This window comes from Diabrotica undecimpunctata, chromosome 4 (genome assembly GCF_040954645.1).
Source record: "Diabrotica undecimpunctata isolate CICGRU chromosome 4, icDiaUnde3, whole genome shotgun sequence".
NCBI classification, from domain to species: Eukaryota; Metazoa; Arthropoda; class Insecta; order Coleoptera; family Chrysomelidae; genus Diabrotica; species Diabrotica undecimpunctata.
This window is the reverse complement of record NC_092806.1, coordinates 96,633,393-96,659,070: the sequence shown is the minus strand read 5'-3', so window position 1 is coordinate 96,659,070 and position 25,678 is coordinate 96,633,393. Positions and strand designations below refer to the sequence as shown.

The 25,678-nt window shown below is 33.7% G+C and overlaps 1 protein-coding gene across 2 annotated transcripts in view; it reads right to left on the bottom strand.

Moving 5' to 3' along the window:
* Nucleotides 1–11,572: 11,572 nt before the first annotated feature.
* shop (sulfite oxidase) overlaps nt 11,573–25,678 on the bottom strand; it is a 31,925-nt gene continuing 17,819 nt past the window's right edge. For both annotated transcript variants that reach the window (XM_072529956.1, XM_072529955.1), the window contains exons 8-11: nt 22,022–22,214; nt 20,941–21,141; nt 20,708–20,880; nt 11,573–11,838 (exon numbers count right to left, since the gene is read on the bottom strand). In XM_072529956.1, coding sequence (XP_072386057.1) covers nt 11,710–11,838; nt 20,708–20,880; nt 20,941–21,141; nt 22,022–22,214 — 696 coding nt within the window. In that variant the 3' untranslated portion in view covers nt 11,573–11,709. The remainder of the gene's footprint in view (nt 11,839–20,707; nt 20,881–20,940; nt 21,142–22,021; nt 22,215–25,678) is intronic.

Genomic DNA, 25,678 nt, shown 5'->3' with positions numbered 1-25,678 from the left:
GAGGTAGCAATTTTAAAAGCAGCCGCTAAATGTGCTGACTGGGGCTTTCCTTTATCTATTCAGGACCTACGAATGATGGCAAAATGGTATTTGGATCAACAAGGAAAAAACGTGGCTATATTTCAAAATAATCTGCCTGGTATTGACTGGGCATACAGCCTACTTAATAGGCATAAGGATTCGTTTGGGCAACGACTAGCAACAAATATTAAACGTGCTAGAGCTGCTGTTTCAAGAGTTACACTAGAAGAGTTTTATAATAACTTGGAGCCAGTAATTAAAGATTTGCCCAGTTCCAACATTTTCAACTATAACGAATCTAATTTGTCAGACGATCCAGGGAAAAAACGTTGCATATACAAAAGAGGCATTAAGTACCCCGAAAAAGTGATGAATCACTCCAAAAGTTGTACCACTATTATGGTATGTGCTGCTGCAGACGGAACTCTTCTCCCTCCCTACGTCATTTATAAAAGCATTCACCTGTATGATACGTGGAAGGAAAATGGACCGCGTGGTTTACCTTGCTGCGATAACCCATGCTGCAACCAAGGGACCAGGTATAATCGTACTCAAAGTGGATGGATAGATGGCGTAACTTTTAGAGACTGGTTCACAACTTGCTTTTTACCCCATGCACGACGTTTAGAAGGAAGAAAAGCTTTGATAGGAGATAATTTGTCGTCACACATGGATGTTGAAGTTCTTAAGATGTGTGCTGAACATGAAATTGACTTCATATGCTTAGTTCCAAATTCTACCCATTTGTGCCAACCACTGGACGTGGGCTTTTTCAGGCCAATGAAACAGGCTTGGAGGACGACGTTAACGGATTGGAAATTGCAAAATTTGCGACAGTTTCAAAGTACAGTTCCAAAAGATATGTTTTCATCTCTTTTAAGGAAAACATTAAAAACTCTTGACGAAGTCACTCCTCGAGTTTCGAAAGGTGGTCCATCCCAACAAACGGATAAAATTGCGTCAGCAGTAAAGCGAAACTTAATTAGCTCCTTTCGTTCTACTGGTATTTATCCGTTTTGTCCGGGTGAAGTTTATAAGAAATTGCCAACAGATGACGCTCCACAAGATCACACGGACGCCGTTGAAAATGCATTAACTGCACATCTAAAGGAGCAAAGATTTGGAGGACCAGAGAGACCAAAAACAAGAAAAAAGAAACTAGATGTAACTCCCGGAGCTAGTGTGTCAACAGCAATAATTGAGCAGCAATCAGAAGATAGTTCAGATAAAGAAAGCCACATATCACAGTCAGATGAATCCGAGTCCGAAAATGAATCAGACTTGTTAGAAAATGAAGAAAACTACGAAGTGCAGTCTGAAGTAGATAAGGTTCAAGCAGGTAGATATATTTTAGCAAAATTCTTATCTCAGAGAGGAAAAAAACTTATATCTATGTCTGTAAAATTTTGGAGGTAGAGCCGGAAGTAATAGTCATAGGCTATAAATCCATAAAACCCAGCAAGACAGAATTTAAGATGATTGATGCCGACATATCCCAAATTAGTAAGGAGGATATAGTTGAATTAAAAAGACATTAAAGTAGTTGAAATTTAGTTTAATTTGAAACACGTTAACATACCTTATTTTTCTGTAAAATTCGTAGTTTTTAAGTTGTTGAAGTGCAGTTTCATTTTATTATCATCAAATACATTATTTTCTGTAAGTTTCATAATTTTTTTTACCCTAAAAAGTCATAATAAAATAAGATTTCTCAAAATATGTTTTCAAAGTGAATAACATTGGGGATACTTTTCATATTAAACTAAAATTACATGTGTGATCAAAATATCCCCATCTACAGTATATCTTTGAGCAGGTCCTTTAAATTTTTTTTTTCTTGAAAAGTATCAATGTGTCTTGATAAATGAAACCCGATTATTACTGATTATTTAGTCGATTTTAACTCTCAGATAAAAGTTTTGTTTAACATTAAAATTTAAAAATGATCAATATATCCCCATTCTACGGTATTTACTTTAGATGACATTCTCAAAAATGAAATTTCAACATCCCCATCATCACATTTACCAATGATTCTCCCAACATAGTACACATCTTTTTGTTTTACAGTCCCAAATTTAACCAGCACAAAATCTTCAATTTTCAATTTACTCCTGTCAAAATCTTGCTGTGGTTCTTTTAATACTTTATTATCAGAGTTTTTGCCATTTTCATCATCAGTTGTCTTCTCATTCTTTTCATTTTCAAAAAGTAGTTTCTTTTTATAAATTTAGTACGTTCAGCATTAGAGTTGGTGGTTTTCTTTGTTTTTTATTGATCTGTTTTTCTGCCAGAAGAAGCTTTTCTGGGGTGTCAGTTATTATTCTGCTTTTCCCCTTTTCTCTTGGTTTCTTGGAGCTAGTATTGAGTTTCGATTTTGGACATCCTCGTATCTCCTCAGGACTTAAATAACAGCCAGGCTGTTGAGAGGGCATAGGCGTAGAGTTTTGACAGCTTGATGTTGATAGAGTGTCTATTGGTTGCTGAAAGTTTTCACTTAAAATTTGGGGAGATGAGGGTGGTTTTTCAGATTCTAATGTTGGTAAACTTGCAGCTAGTTGGCATGTTAGAGGTTCATCAGGAAGAGTTTCGTCTGGAGGATTAGATCCCCACTGACCAAACTGGAAGCAAACATATCGTCGGTAAAAATGTGCCTGTCAACTTAAAATATTCCTGTTTTTTTTTAGAATTTATAATGCTCTGTGGTAAGATTGCACGGTCATGTGCTATTCCAACACATGAGGCCACGTGATAGATTCCAAAACGTTGGTCTGGTTTAGACTTCAACCATGAATCAATTGCAGCATTATAATATGTTTTAATTAAAAGGTTTCATCAATTCCACATCCAGTGGTTGCATCATGTGGGTACAATGGGGTAGAACTGTTAAAATGTACACGCCATTAGCTCTTGCTAGTTCTATTGCCTCAATTGACAAGTGGCTCCCATGATTGTCGCAAATTAAAAGCATTCTTCTCTTTTCAGAGGAACCTGTACATTATAAAGTGCTGCATTACATGAACGAAATTGGAAGTGGTCATCCAACCTGACAGTTGAGCCAAACCTAAAGTCCCGTTTGGTGCTCCATTTATTATATGGCTCTTGAAGTGCACTCTTGGAAATACTAGAGCAGGAGGTATTGTATTTCCAGCTGCATTTATAAACAAAACTGTAGTAACCTGAGTTCCTCTTTCACCACTTACAGCAGCTGCTACTTATTTTTGGCCTTTTTGTGAAATCACACGAGAAGATTCTTAGTTAGTTTCAGTTTTTGTTTCTTCCATATTCCAAATCCTGGATGAGTCACAGAGTTCTGAGTATCTTTTAATGAATTTTCTTAATTATTAAAAAAAGCATTCACATTATGTTTGTTAAAGGAAATTGCACGTGCAATACTGCATCCTTCAGCAGCACGGAGAGATAATCTTGGGTGGCGTTTCATAAAATCGTATAGCCAGTCCTTTCCTGCCATTCTTGGAGCTTTCCAGTTTTTAGGGCAGTCAATACTGTTCATTTTGGGTATCTCATGTGCTAGTTTTCGAGTTTCTAGATTGTTAAGACGATAAAACATTTTTGAACGCTTAATTAAATATGCCTGAAGGTCGTCTTCCTGTTTGTCAGTAAAAACCTTTCTAGTATCGTTTCTTAATTTCATATCATGTTCGCCATCTGGGTTATCCCTAAACTTTTTAACGTACATACCAACAGTTTGATATTTTAATCCAAATCTTAATCTTAATCTTAATCCATAGATTCAGCATCGAAATTTCCTTTTGTTTTTTCTTTCTTCCTATTTCTTACCATCTTCAGACAATCTCCAACAAAGAGAGACACTTTTTAAATAACTAATAATAAATATATATAACTAAATAACTAAATATATATATATATATATATATATATATATATATATATATATTTAGTTATTTATAAAGAGTCTCTCTTTATAAATAACTCATATATAATAACTCATAACTCAGATCACTTTAGGTTAAACTAAAATGCAAGCAAAAAGACGAAAAAATAAGAAAAACCAAAAGAGTTATAAACCAGTTTAATACATATCTGATAAAAGATGAAGAAATACAAAGACAACACGAAGAAGAAACAAAAGATAACTTTAATGTGAAAAATTAAAAGATATATGTCGAAGAGGTGTAGAGTGATGTGAAAACACACATAATGTAGACGATTAGAGAAGGGAAAATCAATGAAAAGAATGCTTTAATCAATGAAATATGCAAAAATCCAATTTCAAGCAACTTTGGATTTTTAGTATTAACCTGTGACATGCAATCCATCAAAATATTGTATTTTACCAAAAAAATAAGATCCATCTTCTTCTTCTAGTACCGACACTAATGAAGGTTGGCTATAACCATTGCAAATTCGTCTCTATCTTCTCTTTTTATATATTTTATATTTTTTTAATACTATGTATGTTTTTTTTTACTTGCTACAAACAATATTTGTATATGTTATGTAGTTAAATAATACTCTACTCTACTATTCTGCTTTTCTTAAGAGCGTCTGTGTGTTTAACCCGGTCCAGTCGCGAATGTTTTTCAGTCAGGATATTTGTCGTCTACCAGGACCCTTTTTCATTCGATTTTTATTTACCCTTTATAGTCAACTGCAACAACTTGTACTTATCATTTCTAAGTATGTGCCCCAAATATGCTGTCTTTCGGCCTTTAATCGTGGTCAAAAGTTCTTTGTCTCTTCTCACTCTGTGCAACACCATTTCGTTCGTAATATGATCGGTCCATGGTATCTTCAAAATTCTCCTAAAAAGCCACATCTCAAAAGCTTCCAGTTTTCTCATTAAGTCAACATTAACAGTCCAGGCTTCGACACTATAAAGAAGAATAGAGTGGCTATAATATTTTACCATCCGATATCGGATTTGCATATTGAATCTTTGGTTACTCAGAAATTTCCTCATCTTCAAAAGGGCTGCTCTTGATTGCTCTATTCTTGAGCGAATTTCTGATTTCGGATTCAGATCTTCCGTAATCCAGACTCCATATAACAGTTATAGTCAATTTGAAACGTAAAAACAAAAAATCCTGAACTCAGGAGGCGTTAGCCCCCAACATTGCTAATTTTTTATAGATTTTTATAATATATTTAATAACAATAGTCTCCCTTTTAACCGCCAGCTTAGATGACAGAGCCAGTGCTATGCTTCAATCGTCTAATTTTATCTAAGATTTATCCTGAGTCAACGAAGTACATTAGACATTTTAAACATATTTAGATGTTTTGGCCGGTGCCAGATATCGAACCTGGGCTTTTGTATACTAGTCAGAACTCGGTTGGTAAAAAACATAAAGAAAATAAGAGAATCCAATTTAAAATAGATTCAATAGTTCCAAAATGGAACGTAAACGAATTCAAAATTATGAAAAATTAAGAAAATTGTTAAAAAGAACATGAAGAAGAAAAGAGAATAAATACAATGAAAATTAATTAAAAGAAAAGCTGGAAGCCAAATATGATTCGCTCAAAGAGGCCAACGAAACGGCAGAATTATACAAATATGGACATATTGCATAATTAATAGACCAAAAGAATCAGAAGCAATCGGAACAATACCGGAAGCACAGTTTGGATTTAGATCCGTACAATCATGTGAACTTCAGGTTCTGAGACTAGCCGAATATGTCACGAAAGGGTTTAATGAAATGAAATATACAGCAGCAGCCTTTTTAAATGTTAGTTAAGCTTTCGATAGAGTATGGCACGAAGGTCTACTGTATAAAATGAACCAGTATGGTTATAGCGAGGCGATGACCTGTCTCCTCTCGTTATACCTAGCCGACAGAAGGTTCAGAGTTCGGATAGGACCAACCCTGTCTAAAGTCGGGACTACGGAAGCTAGTGTGCCAAAGGGGCCGGTGTTGCCGTCATACTTTTACACCATATATATGGCAGACACACCATCTGAAACCAGTTCGATACTAAGGTTGTACGCAGACGATACAGAGATAGCTGCTAGCAGTATTAACCCAGATCTAGCTACGAGACATCTACAAAGAGCCCTCAACGAACTTGAGGCATGATGTGAGCAGTGGAAAATAGCCGTCAACCCTGACAAAACACGGGCCGTCATGTACCAAAAAAGAAAAGGCAGACCAAATGGTATACTATCCCTATTCGATATCTTAATCGAATGGTCAAACCAAGCCAAATATCTAATCATAACGTTGGATAAAAAGCGGACCTTCATAAAGTACGTAAAACAAACGGTCAACAAAGCTAAAGCACTCAGGAGTCAACTCTCATCACATAGTTCAAAAGAGTAAACTAAGATTTAAAACAAAGATTAGGATGGCAAACTGCATAATTTTGCTAACACTAACATACGCCTCAGTAGCATGGGGGGATACGTGTAAAATCAACAGAAAAAGGAGACCGTCCAAAACTTCATGATCAGAGAGGCTTTGAATATTCTTAAGTACATCCCATTAAGGTACGTATTTAGGGATTCATAAAAAAAGAGAATCCTGAGAACAATGAACGAAAGAGCACACGAAGATTCTTAAGAGAGTTGACAGACTATGATGAAAACGTAAGGAAGATACGTAGACGGCCCAGACAGCAACCAGCAGGATATAGAGGAGATAATCCAGAATATTAATAAAGAATGAGATAGCCATGCGATAGTCTAACGTACGCACTAACAGAAAAAAATATCTATATATAACCCCTATATTATTTCTTTTATTTAGTTATGTTTTATTTCACCAACCAGTTATTCTGTAAAAGATTAAAACGAAAAAAATTATACAGGGAGTGTGTGATGGCCGTATACTCCAGGGAGTGCACACCCTACCCATTGCTACTTTCTTTATATTATTATTTCATCTTAATATTTACTAACAACCCTTTGTTACAGCAGTTATGCCAACGATACAACCACATTAAGTGAATTCTGAGGCACAGACATAAAGACGCCTCTCAGGCAAGTCAAAGGACCTACAGTCGCGAAACCTGAGCATCATGGTCACGTGTGACAAGCGTGAGCTCAGTGGCCAGACCTTTCGGGCACTCAGCCGGCGAGGAAAACAAAATTTATTTTGCCGATTCGGCTGCTGAGTGACCGAGCATACAAAAATCCGGACATCTGTCCGGAACACACTTTTGGGACACAAGTCCAAAGTCAAATAATAAATTCAGTCATAGGAAGAAAATCTCGTCCAGCTACCCCTAAAATTAGGTGTCCTAACCACGCAAAGTAAAACAGAGGATGTCCCATTACCCAGAGCATCCACAGTAACTCTCAGCCTCCTCATCCGTTACGTTCTGCGATGGGAAGTAGTGGCTGGTTATATCTTGGGGGGTCAGAGGTACCGCTCCATTAAAGAGTGTGACCGGTTTGAACTTCGGAAATTTGGGTCCCACTGATCCATTGGAACACACATGTCACTCGGAGCTGGGGTTTGTACAAATTGTGAGTGTGTGTGATTCTATTTACCTTTCCATTTACATATTTACGCACTGTAATATAGATAACAATAAGTAAATAGTTGATTTATCTGCATGTAACTTGCTGGAAAATGTCCTATGACAATTTCCTATCAAATTATAATTAAGAAAAATTTAGTTGTGGCCTCATGAGGTTCTGTGGTACGGTGCTAGGATAATTTGCTAGTGGTGTGTCATATTTTTAGGAGTAATTTGCAATCTTTTCTATGGCAGTTTTCATTTGAAGATCTCGAGTAATGAAATGATTAATAATGAAGCAGAGCCCTTTAATTGGAATCTCTATAAGATATTTAGGTACATTGAATCTCTACGCTGATTCCTATAGTTGGATTTCATAACTCCACAGTGGCTTTACGATTGATTTATAAGCTAAAAGAGTCAGTTGTGATTTTTTACCTGTTAACCAGATGAATTTACTGATTTGGAGACCCAATTGCTTCCATTCCATAAATACGTGTTTGCTCCACGTTAATATTTAATTTAACCCTTAATCTTTTTAACAAAATTTGCATTTTGTCAATTTTGTTCCGAAGGAGTAGGGAAGCAATTTCTGAATTTTAATGTAAAGCTAGAACTAGAACTGTCATGTATGTTGCTGTACTGATGTTATTGCATACGGGAAGGTCAGTTGTATAAATTAGGTAGAGAACAGGTCCAAGTACGCTACCCTAAGTACTCTGAATTTGATTGGACTGAAACTTTTGTAGTGATTGTTATGTTTTACAAAGAAATTGGGTTTTTCAGGTAGGACTTAACGATAGGAAATAGTTTAGGGAAAGATCTTTTTTAACTTTGTAAAGCAAACTAGTGTGCCAGAGAGTTCAGGAGATGCTCAGGAGACAGAGAGATGTCTTATGAGAAATAAATTATCTGCTGAGTTCAACAGAACTGCATGCTGCCACCTCTCTTTTTCAACTACCACTCTGAACATACATAAATTAGAAGGAATGTTAGATTTGTATAAAGATCAATGAAGTTTCACAAATAAGCAGGCGATACCATCATCACACAGTGTGTAACCTGTAGCATTCACTGTAAACATATGCACATGCAGACGATACTCTCATTACACAATCTTTAGCCTGCAGTCTATAGAACATGAATAGAGGCCACCATCATTTTTTTTAAGTGCTGCCGATAATGTGCCATGTAAATTAAGTTTATCGTTACCCTCTTTATAGCATCTATCTACCATGTCGGTCTTTCCTTACCTCTATATGCCAGAAATCTTGGACGCCACTCCATTTTCGTTTAATTTATCTTTGGGCCATTTAATCTTGCCACGGGTCGGGTCCAGTTCTACTTCACGTGTGCTATCATTTCCACAGCATCTGTAGTCTCTACTCTAGCTCTTATATTTGGAACAAGTCTCTTGATGTTAATCCCAACATTGACACCTTTAAGACTTGCTGAATTTGATTTTTCTACAGGTTTTTAGTAGGTGTTAAGTTTCTGCACCATCTCACTACAGTGGTGTCCGGTATGAGATTTAAAAATAAATTCAGCAGTGATTGCTAAAAAAAAAGAGTTTTGAACTTTTGAAAAGTATTGTTCGTCGGGAAAATCCGCGTAGTTCGGTAGTGATCTTTCTACGAAAGAACATTTAAAAAAGTACGTGTGTACCTGACCAAAGATGCTGCTTTCAGTAAAACAGTTGCGTGGGCAACTAGAAGAACGCGATGAAGACTGCAGCGGGCCCAAGAATATCCTTCAAGAACGACTGAAGGATGTTCTCAACGAGAATGGAAATGACCCAGAGACATTCCAGTTCCAGTCAGCAGAAGAAACAGTTTTAACGAAAATAAAAAATGTGTCGCAAATGATTGAAGAAACTTCTCAAATTATTAAAGAAGCAGCTAGACAAAACGACGAGAAATTCGAAAATGTATCTAGAAGATTCAAAGAGACTTCTCAAATAATGAAAGAAGTATGTATTCAGAACAATGAGAAATTTGAAGAAGTTACAAGAGCATTCGATAAGATACAGACAATGTAAACTACAAGATAGAAGACGTAGAAGAGAAGATCAAACAATTAAAAACCATGATAAATAATACGAAAGTGCTACCACCAATTAATGCAGTAGTTTTAGATCCGGTAGTGAAAGAAGAATCATCTAGAGATGAAACGACACATCATATACGATTCTAATTGCCATCATTTGATGGAAAGTCTTCTTGGTCCATATACCTTAGACAATTTGAAGCTATTGTATAGTAGATACCTGATATAAAGATCATTCCCTCCGTCTTAACAATTCTAGATCTGCTGCTGCTTCTCTAATAACCAGATATTCGGTTTTCTCAATATTAATAGTTAAATTTCAAACCTTATACTTTTCATCCAATTTTCTGATATACCTTACATCGTCCGTGATAAGCTTGTAATCGTGTTTAATAAATATTCATATTGTACTAGGTGTGTCCCCATCGTCGTAGTGGTGAATGTAGATATATTTAAAAAAATAAAAGGTCAAATCTGTCGCGTAACCTTGTCTTAGGCCTTTGTAATTATAATATCTTCAGCTTCAATCTTGACACTACTTACGCCTTTATCCTTCAATGGAAGTCACAATCTACTGAGGCGCATGATGGGCTGTTTTCATACCTATCAATATCATATCCGTTTCTAAGTTCCACTTTGTTCCGCATCATCCGCAGCTGAATTCTCTATTCCTTTTTTTTTTATAATATTGCCGTAAGGTGTAGAAAGAGACTTTGTTGCACTTAATCCTCTATAGTTTGCACATTTGCTTCTGTAGCCTTTTTTTATGAAACTCCAGTCGTCAGAGACGAAAATACCACTGAGCCTCTAAAAATCAAACAAGCTGAATTTTGCTGAGAATGTTAATTTTGTGAAAAAAATTTTGTGTTGAAAACGGAAAAAGTCGATTTATTAAAAACCTGTACGACGTAGAAAAAAAAATGTTTTAAATAAAAAATGTAGCTGAGATAATTTTGAACAAAAATGTTTATTAGCACTTTTTATGTAGAATGCACTGTTTTGTCTCAGAAACAACGCTTGAAGCGTCCGGTGGTGTTGAAAGTCAGTTACGTGCGCGAAATCAATTTTAAATAGCATTTGTATCAACCGGACGGTAAAAATTCGATATTTTTTTATCAGAGTACCCTATCGACAAAAATCACAATACGATTTAAAATAAATAAATTTTTGTATCTGTTTTGGGGTCCAAAAATTGATATTCTCAACAAAATTCAGCTTGTTCGTATGATTCTTAGAGGTCAAATCTCTGACGACTGAACTAGAATGTTTGATACGTAGGCTGTTTTCCATTCGGGTGTTAGTTCTTCACCTCTTAAGGAGCAATTAAAAACAAAAGTGAGAAGTTGTAGTAGCGAGTCTGGTCCTTGTTTTAAAAGTTGTATGAGGTATCCTTAAGGTCCAGGAGTTAATATTGCCGCGCCGTAAGATATTGATCGTTTTGGCCATCATTTTTGCCATTGTTCGGGATGTGATTTTTGCCATGATCATCATCATCATTGGTGCTACAGCCCTATAAAAGAGCCTCGACCTTCTCAAGTCTACTACGCCAGTCAGTTCTATCCATTGCCAACTGTTGCCAGTTTGCTGCGCCTATTTGTCTACCATCCTCATCTACACCATCCCTCCATCTGAGTTTTGGTCTACCCCTTTTTCTACTTCCCACAGGTTGTGACATAAGGATTCTTCTAGGAGGGTTGTTCTGCTGTGATCTTGCCAGATGTCCTGCCCATCTTAGTCTTCCTATTTTTATAAAGGATACTACGTCTTTACCACCAAATATATGTTTATATCTGTGATATATCTCGTAGTTGTACCTCCTTCTCCAAACACCATTTTCACAGATTCCACCAAATATTCTTCTCAGGATCCTTCGTTCAAATATAAGCAGGAGATTTTCATCTGCCTTGGAATGGATTTTTGCCATGATATATTTCGAAAATGTCATACATTATTTAAGATGATTTATGTTGAGTCCTATGATTCCCTCCTCATAACTTCCAAATCTTTTATACCCTTGTTAATATTTTTATTGGTATTAATAGAAATAAAACAACAGTTTAATTAATTAAAATATGTTTCCTCCCAACAAGTAATAAATTATTCCCTATGTTTTCTTTATACATATATAATATGAATAAATATTAATCAATCTCTTGATACTCTCAATAGACAAGTGACTTAAAACTAGCTTTTTCATCTTTTTAGATTGACCCTAATTTTATGATAGGCGTTGCTTAGCACTCCTCTTAAATTCCAAATATTTTCGACGTTTTCCGGCTGAGTATTGTATGAAGAATCTACTGCTTTCGCCCAAATCTCCACCTGAAATAATTAAATAAGTTATTACACATATGTACGTGTTTCGAGTTATTCAACTCTCATCAGGAACACTAATAGCTGTTCAGACTGAAATAAAATTCAATTTAGTTTGGCAATTATAGTAAAATAACAGGTTTGAGTACGCTAGCAGCGACAACTATACGAAGCAACAAGAAGTCAGAAGACTTCTCATCGCTATCGAAAATCCGTTATCTAGTTTGGCTGTTATAGTAAAATAACATGACTGAGCACACTAGCAGCGACCTCTATATGAAGCAACAATAAGTCAGAAGACTTCTCATCGCTATCGAAAATCCATTATCGCATTTACACCAATATCAGATAGAATTTGCACCATAAAACTCGAAGGTGAACTATATAACGTGAGGAAGAGACTGATACAGAGGTTAAAAGCTTCTATGGAGAACTACATAAAATCCAAAGACATGACGCTGTTATAAAATTAGGAGATTTTAATGTTAAACTGGGAAAAGAAGAAACTTATTGTAAATATATATTTGGGAAACATAGGAAATATATATTTGGGACTTAATTAACAAATTCTTGTCAAAAATGCCGGCCACATGGTTATAATGAAATAATTTTAAATATTGAATAAAGGCCTTGTTTGCCACTTTTCCTCTGGTTGAGAGATGCGTTTGGTTTGTTTTTAAAAATATGTGTATGTCCATGTCAATTTTATTATACACTAAGAGATAGTGTTGACATTAAGGTAAGATTAAAATAACATCTTTAATTATGATATTGTAAAGAATGTTTTCCCATTACAGCAAGTTCTGATGAAGCCCAAAATTATGCGGCGAAAGCTTGACTTTTAATAAAAGACACTCACTTAGAAGCACACGTTTTTATTGCTTCCTTAGTATTAGGTATTTCCCGGTTACCTTCAACTGTTTGTATGTATGTATATATATATATATATATATATATATATATATATATATATATATATATATATATATATATATATATATATATATGTATATATATATATATATATATATATATATATATATATATATATATATACAGACAGTTAAAGGTCGTTCCCGGTTACCTTCAACTGTCTGTATATATATATATATATATATATATATATATATATATATATATATATATATATATATATATATATATATACAGACAGTTGAAGGTAACCGGGAACGACCTAATAGGAAGCAATAAAAAACGTGTGCTTCTAAGAGAGTATATATATATATGTGTGTGTGTGTGTGTGTAATAATATATATATATATATATATATATATATATATATATATATATATATATATATATATATATATATATATATGTATAATATATACTAGGAGGACAAATTCGTTAAACTTCACGTGCTCGAATCGGATTCAATAAAGTGTTATGAATCATTTCGGCCTATCCCAGCCTCATCAGACACTTGGGCTGATACTAATTCTGTATTTAAGCAGCAGTTTAAAGACTAAAAAAAAATAAGCTGACATCAATTATCAGGCCATGAGGCTAGATATTTTTATTATTGTTCTGAAGCTATTTTCTTGTGGCATTTTAAATTAATTACTATTTAAATGGGAATAAGCCACAATTAAAGATTAAAATACGTTTATTGACGTTTCAATTTCCACTTCGGAAATCGTTCTCAAAATACAAACCTGCCAGTTTCTGGTATAGAATTTCCAATCTCCGAAAATTTTGAATAACGCTGGGCCCATAACGGTTTCTTAATATTGTTCTGAAGCTATTTTTTTGTGGCATTTTAAATTATTTACTATTTAAATGGGAATAAGCCACAATTAAAGGATAAAATACGTTTATTGAGTTTCAATTTCCACTTCGGAAATCGTTCTTAAAATACAAACATTTTTTTTGAGAATTCAAATTCTGTATTAAGCAGTAGTTTAAAGACTAAAAAAAAATAAGCTGACATCAATTATCAGGCCATGAGGCTAGATATTTTTATTATTGTTCTGAAGCCATTTTCTTGTGGCATTTTAAATTAATTACTATTTAAATGGGAATAAGCCACAATTAAAGATTAAAATACGTTTATTGACGTTTCAATTTCCACTTCGGAAATCGTTCTCAAAATACAAACCTGCCAGTTTCTTGTATAGAATTTCCAATCTCCGAAAATTTTGAATAACGCTGGGCCCATAACGGTTTCTTAATATTGTTCTGAAGCTATTTTTTTGTGGCATTTTAAATTATTTACTATTTAAATGGGAATAAGCCACAATTAAAGGATAAAATACGTTTATTGAGTTTCAATTTCCACTTCGGAAATCGTTCTTAAAATACAAACATTTTTTTTGAGAATTCAAATTCTGTATTAAGCAGTAGTTTAAAGACTAAAAAAAAATAAGCTGACATCAATTATCAGGCCATGAGGCTAGATATTTTTATTATTGTTCTGAAGCCATTTTCTTGTGGCATTTTAAATTAATTACTATTTAAATGGGAATAAGCCACAATTAAAGATTAAAATACGTTTATTGACGTTTCAATTTCCACTTCGGAAATCGTTCTCAAAATACAAACCTGCCAGTTTCTTGTATAGAATTTCCAATCTCCGAAAATTTTGAATAACGCTGGGCCCATAACGGTTTCTTAATATTGTTCTGAAGCTATTTTTTTGTGGCATTTTAAATTATTTACTATTTAAATGGGAATAAGCCACAATTAAAGGATAAAATACGTTTATTGAGTTTCAATTTCCACTTCGGAAATCGTTCTTAAAATACAAACATTTTTTTTGAGAATTCAAATTCTGTATTAAGCAGCAGTTTAAAGACTAAAAAAAAATAAGCTGACATCAATTATCAGGCCATGAGGCTAGATATTTTTATTATTGTTCTGAAGCTATTTTCTTGTGGTATTTTAAATTAATTACTATTTAAATGGGAATATGGTACATGGGAATATGGGAATGAGAGCTCAAAATATGGTACAAAAAATTAGAATAAATATTTTTACACTTTTTCAATTAAATCCAAGTGACAAAAAACTTGATGATATTTTTTAGTAACGCAAATTATTGAAAAGATACAGGTCTACCTAGGTATATCTTTGCATTGTAATCAAACAAATTTATGTGAACTATTATTTTTTTTTGTTTTAAATAATAAAATCCCAATACACAACTTAAGTATTTATACATTGGTTATATGTTGGCCTGGTTATTGAATGTTTATCACACTCGGCTTTGAACAGATTTTGCAAATTTTCCTTGTCTTTCGCTGTTGTATAGGATTTTCTTGGCGAGATGTATAACAACCCCAAACTACGACGGTGTATTCAGATGCATTACGTTTTGGCCTCTTTGAACTTCTGGTATTGTCGATGGCAATAGGCTTTTTGCCTTTTGGTTTACTTTAACGGTAAAGTAATTTACTACTAAGGGTAGCGCGGGTCTGGATATGGATAGTTGATTTGCGAGTTTTTTTTAGAAATATTCAACGCGTTACTTTTTTTGGTTTTGGATCCATATATACATAATATATCTAGCCAAAGTTGCCACGTCGAGGATGTTGAAAAAAATGACAGTGTAACAACGTCAAGTTCCTCGCTTAGTGGTATATTTCGACAACATCTTATCCATTATATCAACTCCTCCTTTGGTTTTATTATAATACAGAATCATTTCTGGTTTTTCAGATAATGTGTTTGATACTTCTGGAGTCTAGTGCATTGATGAAAGCAATACAGCCGATTTATTCTTTTTAGTAACATAAAGAAAACTGTGACCTCTTTTGTATATGCGAAATTACTCGAGTAAATGCTTCATTTTTCGAAGGTTGCATATTTGGTGGTAGAAACCGATAATTATTTTTGACTGTGCCAACTAAACTCATATTCCAAGAATTCCGTGTATGAGTCAATTGAAGTGTAGTGAAAAAATTGTCCGTGGTTACATTTCTACCAGATCCTTATATGGATTCACCAAATCCAAAACCATGTTTTTGTCAACATTTACTTGCCGTTCGCCACCTGATGGCTTTCCAGTATATAACTGTCCTTGTAGTGGGTAAGCATTTTGCGCGTCACATGCCCAAAAAATGTTAATACCATATTTTGCACGCTTTGAGGGAATGCATTTAATACATTTTGTATGCCCTCTATATGAAAATAGCTGCTAATCTACAGTTATACATTCTCAGGACTTGTATCCTATTTTCAAATTACTGTTGAGCATAGTCCAGATGTCACCGATTGGAGCAGCTTTATCTGTTGCCTGTGGTTTAGAACGTGTTCGATAATCATCAAAATTAATCATCCTCAACAGTGATTGGAACGATCTGACATAGCAGCATGAACAAGTGGCTGAGCATTTAATTTCCACAACTCAGTTACATGTTCTCTATTTGATTTATGTAACCCAACTTTGATCAGAATTCCCAGAAAGCATCCATTTCTTGTTCGGTGATGAGCTTAAAAATTATTTCTTGTGGATTATTGTCAGCATTCTTAAATTTTGATTTCTGTTCAGTATTGTAGTGTTCTGTTATGTGTTGACCGTTTCTGTTATTTTCTCTTAGAATAATATCGCACATTTCAGGAGTAATTAGGGATTTAAAAATTTGTTTTATGGTTACCCATGTAGAAGCCTTATTTGGTGTAGCAATATGATCAACCATAATTAGTTCTTTTTAGAACGTTATAAAATAATAATCTCTCAAAATAAAAACACAACTTTTTAATCATCGCAATTATAATATAGTTGAGTACAACAGACGAGATTAAAATGAGATTTAAGTCCGATCGATTCACATCCCAGTTTCGACATGGTTTCTAAATTTATATATAAATGGGTTTCATTTAGGCTAGTCCAAGTTCATTTGTCTATTAGCAGTTGGGGTTGCGATGCACTTCATCATAAAAATAATCTTTAAAATAATGAAACCATTTATTAATATTAATATAACCAAGTTTATGTATGTACAGGTGAGTATGGTGTCATTCCAAATGGTGAATAATAATATATTATTATAGAAATTCGAAGTATTAGTAGTGCACAGTCCTCTGCTCCATACCCCATGGTGCTATCTTGGGCCCACTGTTATTTAATATATTTATTAATGATACATGACTTCCAAATCTTGTAATTGTCTCTTATTTGCAGGTGATTTTAAGAACTATTCTAGAATTTCTTAAGTGACTAATGCTTTGTACCTACAAAATCAGCTAACTGCACTAAGTAATTGGTGTAACGTGAATGGTGTAGAGTTAAATGTTGAAAAGTGCCACGTAGTAAGTAAGTAAAAATGTCATTCCCTTTGATTACCAACTTGATGGAAAAATTTTAAAATCTAAAAATACAGTTAAAAGATCAAGTCATACTTAATACTGCATTAGCTTGTGTCTCCCATATTAATGAAAGTGTTAATAGAGCATTAAAATTATTATAATTTGTCAAGAGAATCAGAAATGATTTCCAGAATATCCATTCTATTGTAAAATATTGAAAAGTACAGCATACACTTCTTTATTATATTTCGTTTAAAGCCAATCTCACTTTTGAATATGCTACTCCATTCTTGTTCGAACATTCCTAGCGAGCGGACGTAAACTAATAAGTACCAAAATAGCAATTAGCATAAAGTGTTGTGTTTTTCTGTATAAACAGATAATAACAATATACTATTTGTTACAATTAACAATATAAACAATATTTGGTCAAGGTTATTGAAAAAAAAATGAAGAAAATATTGGTAAACTGTACCCGATGAAGGTAAGTCATATTCTACATAAAAAATTAGCTATTAAAATATTCTGAACAATGATAAAGTAGGGAGGAATAGAGTAAGAGTTCAAGTAAAAAGCACTCTTGATGCAAACAATTTAGTAATGAACGAAAATCTAAAGAGCATATAAAAGCATAAATTCAAAATAATTTACTTCAAAGGAAAGGTATAATTAGAAATATGGACACTAGTTTTAGTAACGTATACTTATTTAATAACATAATGTCAAATACCGTAACAGAAGTTTACCGACTCAAAAGGAAAATCAGAATGTGTTTCAGGTAAAAGAAATTTCAATTACACCCAATTTTAACAATATTTAAAACATCAAACGCTAATTGGGAGACAATATTCAACTACACAAATAAGCCTAACTGAAAATAAATACTGTAGATCGATGTTTTTGGATGTTAAAGGAGCCTACGACAGTGTTGGCTGGATCATTTTACGGGAAAATATGAAACAATAATTACAAAGTGCTAACATCATATGCAAACTCGATATAAACAGACAAGTAAGACTAAGAAAAGATAATGGATATCCAGTAAAATGCCAATCTGCAGCTTTAGGGCTACCTTAGGGATCTGTACTTGCACCAATTCTTTTTAATATTTACACCTCTAATATACACACTTCCTTATCTAAAGCAACTATTATACAGTACGCCGATGATTTTGTTGGTAATGTATGTATTAAACATATCAACAAATGTATCAACATTTTAAACTCAACTATGGGTCCCATTCTAAGCGCCATAAGTGATTTAGGTCTAGAAGTTTCCGCAGAAAAATCTAAAGTAGTAATCTTCACCAGACATAACATGGAACCAATTCAGCAAATGACTAATAATGAAATAAATTTCCCAGTCAATACCAATGTCAAATACTTAGAGATTATACTAGACAAAAACTTACTTGGAGATTGCACATTGAACAGATTGAGACAAAATGCAATAAAGGTTGCAATTTCCTAAAATCCATTATGCGAACTTGGTGGGGAGCGGATCTCCAAACAGGACTACTTTTTTATAGAGCGTATATAAGATCATTGATTGTGGTTGTTCACTTTATGGAACAGCCAATAAAACTAACCAACGTAAACTGGATATTATACAAAACAAAGCACTTAGAATATGTATGGGAGCAATAAAATCCACATCTCTCAAACCCCTAAGAGCAGAATCCAAAGAAACTGCCTTAGGACCCAGAAGATCATTTTTAGCTGAAAAAACGATAGTTAATTTACAAATTAAAGGATCACCTATCAGTAGCAATATATTAATTCAAGCTAAACGAATATGATTTAACTAACCCTTTCTGGATAATAAAAAACTCTCCTCCTATTTGTGAAGGGCTAAGAAATGTATCTCCACAACAAACAACACTCGTAGAATTCGATTAATTCAGCTACTTTGCCCTATGTGATGTAAATATCCCTGATTACTCTTAATTAGTATCATATAGTAACACAGTTATATGCCAAATTTTGGCACAACATCAAAACTTCAACGCAATTTATATCTATGGAACAAAAAATACTGATGGCACAGGTTGCGCGTTTGTAATACCTAATCAGATATAAAAAAATTCAAATTTCATAAACATACATCTATTTTTTCAGCCGAAGCTATAGCAATACAAAAAGCATTTGAATATGTACAACAGGAAGATTACCAAATGCAATTATTTTTACAGATTCACTTTCAGTTTTAAAAAATTTGAATTTAATACATCCAATCACATTATACTTAACATTAAAAATATACTTAAAAATTTACAAGATGAGAATGAAGTCGCAGATAACATTGCCAAAGAAAGTATACAAATGGGGGAAGATATATATTGTAAATTATCAATAGAAGAACATATACATTTATCAAAACAAAAAATTTTGAAGAAGTGGACATACTTATAGCAAGAGTATTCTTTTACAAATTCAACTCGATATACAAAAATAGAATCCAAATTGAGAAGAAATCCTTGGTACAGCAAATTTGATTACAATCGTAGAAGTATAACCACCATCAGTAGAATGAAGCACGCATGTTATCCAGCACATTTGCATAAAATCAAACTACTCCAGATCGATCTGCGTCAATATAGGGCGCAGTTTATTAAACTTCTCAAGAAACTTCTACAGTTAAAGTCGAAAGCCCATATAATACCATATATCTGCTGGCTTTAGACAGAAAAGATATTTACGATTACTTGGTATCTTTTTATATTGTTCTGAAGCTATTTTCTTGTGGCATATTATAAATATAATGTGGCATGCAATAAACTTATTTTAACCTTTAATTGTGGCTTATTCCCATTTAAATAGTAATTGTTATCTTTTGTTAAAAGTTCTATCGTTTATTAAAAGAGCGAAAATTCAACTATAAGATCATCTTTATTTTACTCCTGTCTTCATATTTTCCTTAAATGTTTATACCTACACTATCCGAGGTTTACCTTGTGTTCTCAACAAAAATGCCCGGATCGACCCCTGGACAAGAAGAGTGTAATCCCTGTTAAATTCTTTTATTAATATAATATAATTAATAATACTGGTTGCATTGGAACTCCCTCTCTCACTACTGCCAAAAAAAGTGCTACTCTCAATGTATTTCTTAATACACCTCTTGGAAGTCGATATTATCATAGGGATTTATAAAATTCTTAATAATAGAATTGATTGCCCAGGTCTGATTTCAGCAATTTGAATACATATTCTATGATTTTGACATGCCTCTCTGTTACTAAGAGGGTAACGCCTCATTTTATAAAAATAAATGAGGGTCAATAAATAAATAAAAGGAAGGAAAGTGAAAAGTTCTTTTGTTATTAGATTTATCTTATTTCCCACATAAATAAATAATTAAATAAATTGTTTGAAGTGTTTTTTCAAACTCCAAACACTTCGTCTCAATGACAACCGCAAACCCAAATTAGATCAAAGTATAAATTCAAAATTATCAAATAAAATATAGAAAATTTTTAAAAGAAGGCTTTTGACATTTATAGCAGCGAAATGATTTTTAAAGGGCAAAAAATATTTTATAGCGTGAATAGTAGTAAAATGGAACAACGTTTCTTCTGTGACTATCAAAAACGTTTTATACAGCTACTTACGCTTTTTAATTTTGCATCAACGGGAATCTTAATCGACCACAATGTCCAAGACCAATGCTTAGGAGGAGGTGTTGAATCTTGATGGTCGAATTTAGCAACGTGCCACGTTTTTCCTCCATCTAGCGTAACGTCAACTCTAACAATTTTCTGTCCTCCTCCTGACCAGGCATATCCTAAAACACAAATTCCACACTATATTTATGTTTGCTTCTTTTATTTAAAAAGGTGATTACCTTTCACCGTTATTTTTCCATCCTCTACTTTAACGGTACCATTTGCTGTAGGTTGACAGATAGCAGATATCACTGGTAACTCCTGAATAGCAGGAGATTTGGTAAAGTCAACCGTGTCCCAGTCGACCGATGGTGAAAATCCTTTATAATCATTCTGTTGCCAATGGGAATCACTCTCGTTCTCAGAAACTATTATTTTTCCTACAATAAACTTATAATGAATATCAAAATATAAAATTATATGAAAGTAATAACAATATCAACTTTTTCAAAAGTTTATAGATCGGAATAAGCTATGTAAAGCAATATATTGGCAGAAAATATATGTATATATGTATTTTTTCTTAATATACCACTTGTATACTAGTCGCTACCGGCAAAATTATCTTCCAGCCTTCAAATCTTTCTTCTACGTTTTTAAATCTTACCAAATTTTTCTTCCAATTTTTCAATTTCCCCTTCAAGGTCTTTCTTCATGAACGATCTAGATTATTTTAAATAGTAGACAGCTTCATTTGTAGTTTCTTCTTTAAGTCTTCCTGTGCGGCATTCATTTTTGATGACAAATCATTACCTACGTTGACAGATAAATCCTTTTGTCCAAACATGTATAGCCTTTATCATGTTTACCACTTGCTTCATATTCGCTGCTTGACTTCTGGATTCTGGTCATAAAAACTTCATTTTCTCAAATAGAAGTTTCTAGCACTTTCTAAAAATTATACCCATATTGTTCTTTTCGTTCATTATCATTACCGCTTGATAGAGTCAGTTTTCCTTTATCGCGGTTGATTTATTTATTATTATCAATCATTTTTAAAATAGTGTTTTGATGAAGGATTCGCATCTAAATCTATCTATTTAGAAGTCGAAAGTTGCGTTTCGTTGTATGAAGTATTAATGTTAGCGAAAATTAACATTAAAATTCGGGAAATGATTCAGAAAAATATTAGAAACAGCAAGAATAGAATAATATGACAGAAAATATTTCGTTTCGGTTTTTTCTTAACGGATGAAGCATACAAATAATATCAGAAATCAATAGTTTTACGTTAAATTATCTGTTTCATAAAAAACTTACCAAGCCATTTCACATTTCTCGCACCCACTATACCTGGAACAATAACTCTCACGGGAAAACCGTGATCTCTAGGAATGGGCACACCGTTCATTTCATAAGCTAGCAATACGTCTCCCCTTCGATCTAGAGCTTTCCAGATTGGTATTGATGCACCATATGTTTTACCTGTTACATCATTGTCATATCCTTCAAACTAAAATTAAAAGTAGAGATAAGAAACCATTTTTATGAAGGAAAAATTCCCTTATCTAATACAGTAACATTTTATACCAAGTCGCAAGCTTCAGGCAATTGATAAAACCCGTGTCTCTGGATGCCTATATTTTCGGTTACTTGTTTTGATTAGATTAACAAAAGTAGACTATTATTCTATATCTATATATCTAATGTAATTAGTTTTACGAGAAATTTGTCGCCAACGACCGTTTATATTGTTCCATGTGTTCGAAATTTTTATCCCACTGCCTCTTCCTTTCCCATCAGGTCTCTCTTGCCTATTGTCTCTCTCCCGAGCCTCTCTGAACACTTTTTGAATTTGCCTACTAAAGGTCTTCTTAGTAATTTCTCTTTCTCAAATTCCAGTATTCCTTTAATTTTATTTTTAATAATCTAGGTCTCGTATGTACAGATAAGGCAATGTAGATTGTAATTCTTGTTTTTTCTTCTTGATTTCCTTTTCGCCGATCCAAATTTTTAGAAGTTAAATTTAAAAATTCAAGAAGAGCAGAAGAAGCCATCAAAAAAAATCGTAATTGAGATAGGCCATGGATTATGCCTTCCTTCTTTTGGGTGGTTAGTTACACAACACATCCAAAACCATAGACATATAACAAATATACTTACTGTTGCAATACAGGCCCGTTCCCCCAGTGCGACAGAGAAAACTGACGCAAAGCAGTCTCTACGTATCTTTCTAATGGGCCGAATTTATCGACCACATGAGCTAAATGACCAATAAGAACGTCACGTGGGCGATAAACCCGGCCCATTAGAAAAAATATGCAGAGACTGCTTTATCAGTTTTCTCTGTCGCACTGGAAGAATAGGCCTGTATTGGAACAGTCAGTCTGTTTGTATAATACATAGACATTTAATACAAGATTAAAACTGGAGATGTAAACATTACTACGGATAGAACCAAAATCCTTGAGGTTGACTAATCCTTTTATCGCGAAATATATGAGAGCACCGACAAAAGGCAAGATCAGACCCTACCCAAAATCACAAACCAGCGATCAAAATTAATACCAAAAATAACTCCATACAAAATCAAAATGGCACTTTTAGAAATGAAAAATAACAAATCCACTGGCGATGAGGGAGTAGTGATCGAGGCGATCAAACTAGGTGGAAATAAAATTATCCAGTCATTGTTTTATTACACTAGAAAGGAGACATAACAGATCTAAAAAACTACCGTCCGATCAGTTTGCTTTGACACATATATAAATTTTTCACAAAAATTATCAAAAAAAAGACTGGACGATAAGTTAGACTTCTATCAGCCTAGAGAACAAGCTGGATTTAGAGCGGTATACAGCACTAACGACCACTTACTAGTGATAAAGAACCTGATAGCGAAGTCTGCAGAATACAAAAAACCATAGGTACTGATGTTCGTGGACTACGAGAAAGCATTCGATACCATAAGCCATTTTTAAAAGCATTGGCAAAATGCCGAATAGACCATCGTTACACTAAAATAACCAAACATATCTACCAAAATGCCACAGCTAGCGTAAAACTATCTGAACAAGAAACAAATAAATTTTGTATACAGCGAGGAGTACGGCAAGGAGACACCGTCTCTCCAAAGCTATTCACGATGCTTTTAAAATATACTTGTAAGAAGGCACATCTGAACGAGCATGGTATCAACATAAATGGAAAGAAGCTCAGCCATTTGAGATTTGCAGATGACATCGTTCTCATAGTCGATCGTACGGATGATACAATAATAATGTTTGAAAAATTATATCACGCTTGCTTGGAGGTCGGACTAAAGATTAATATAAACAAGACGCAAAAAATGGATAATCTGGTGCTTAATCGAAATATTGCTGTTGATGGAAGAGATATTGTGCAGAGTGCATCGTGTAAGTGTTTAGGACATGAAATTCGGTTGGGCAGAGATAACCAGACATGTGAGCTCCCACATCGCATAGGATTAGCCTGGACAGCGTTTGGTATATTAAAATATGTATTTAAATCGGACTTATCCATAAGCCTCAAAAGCAAAATAGTTGACCAATGTGTTACCTGTATTTACTTATGGAGCGGGAACATTAACACTCACAAAAAAGGTAGTTAATAAGATTCGCGTGACTCAGAGGGCTATGGAGGGCTATGGAGCGTCAGATGTTGGGTATCTCTCTGATAGACCGAATCCCAAATGAAGAAATACGTCGTAGAATAAAAACAAGAGACGCCATCGAAAAAATTGCGTCGCTAAAATTGAATTGGGCAGGACACGTCGCCCGATTATCAGACAACCGTTGCGATGGACAAAACGTAATGTCAAGTGGAGACCAAGACAAGAAACACTACGGAGCAGAGGACGCCCATCAACCAGATGGACTGATTAACTCGTGTTAACACTAACAGAGAAAATTGACGCAAAGTAGTCCCTGCATCTCTTTCTAATTTACCAGGTTTATCGTACACGTGACCTAAATTACCAATGAGAAGGTCACTTGGTTGATAAACATGGCCCATTAGACAGAGATGCAGGGACTGTTTTGCCTCAGTTTTCTCTGTCACACTGGGGGAAGGTGACTGTATTGCAGCAGTAAGTCTATCTTGTATTATATGTCTATGGTACAATATGTCTATGTCCAAAACAAATATAACAAATATAAATATAACCTAACTTTTGTAAAAAATTTATACAATTATTGTTTGATTTCTTTAAAACACATTTAAGTCGTTTCTGTTACTTTTGTAACATATACAGGAATGTAATAATACTCATAAACAGGATCATTCAAACTTACATCTTGTTTGCCTGTGTTTTATCATTTGCGGTGTTTAAAACTTCATTCACTCCAATCATATGACAATCGTGCAAAATGGGTTAACATAAGAAAGTGACTATATTGGAATCACGAATTACATTCATGCTATTCATTGGTTTTTGTGGTGAGAAGAATTCTTTGAGAATGAATTTACTTCAAAAACTAGTAATACAGCCTAACTTGAATCTTAAATCCAATAATGAAATTATGGAACATATGTATAGGAACATTTACAACAACAAATTTACTACAAAATGAATAAGGTAGCAGATAAAATTAATTTAGAAGGGGAACAAAAATTATTTTCATGTTCACTTGGCCAAAAATCAGTTAATGAGGGTATATAATAACATGAAAAATATGTGAATGTTTTGACCTCATATGAACCATCTATGATTTCTAAAATCAAGTGCATGAAAGTTTATATAGCGCCCCAAAGCAGTCATAAAAAATTTAGATAGTGTACATGGGTAATTAATTGAGTAGGTTGATTGGATAGTAGTATTTAAGACGTAGAAACAAAGTAAGAAGACTTGTAATTACATTATTACCTTCGCCCTCGTCGCAAATATAGCAATAATTAACTACAGAATTTAATTCGCAAAAGTTAAACGAGTTTAATTTATATTGATACTATAACACA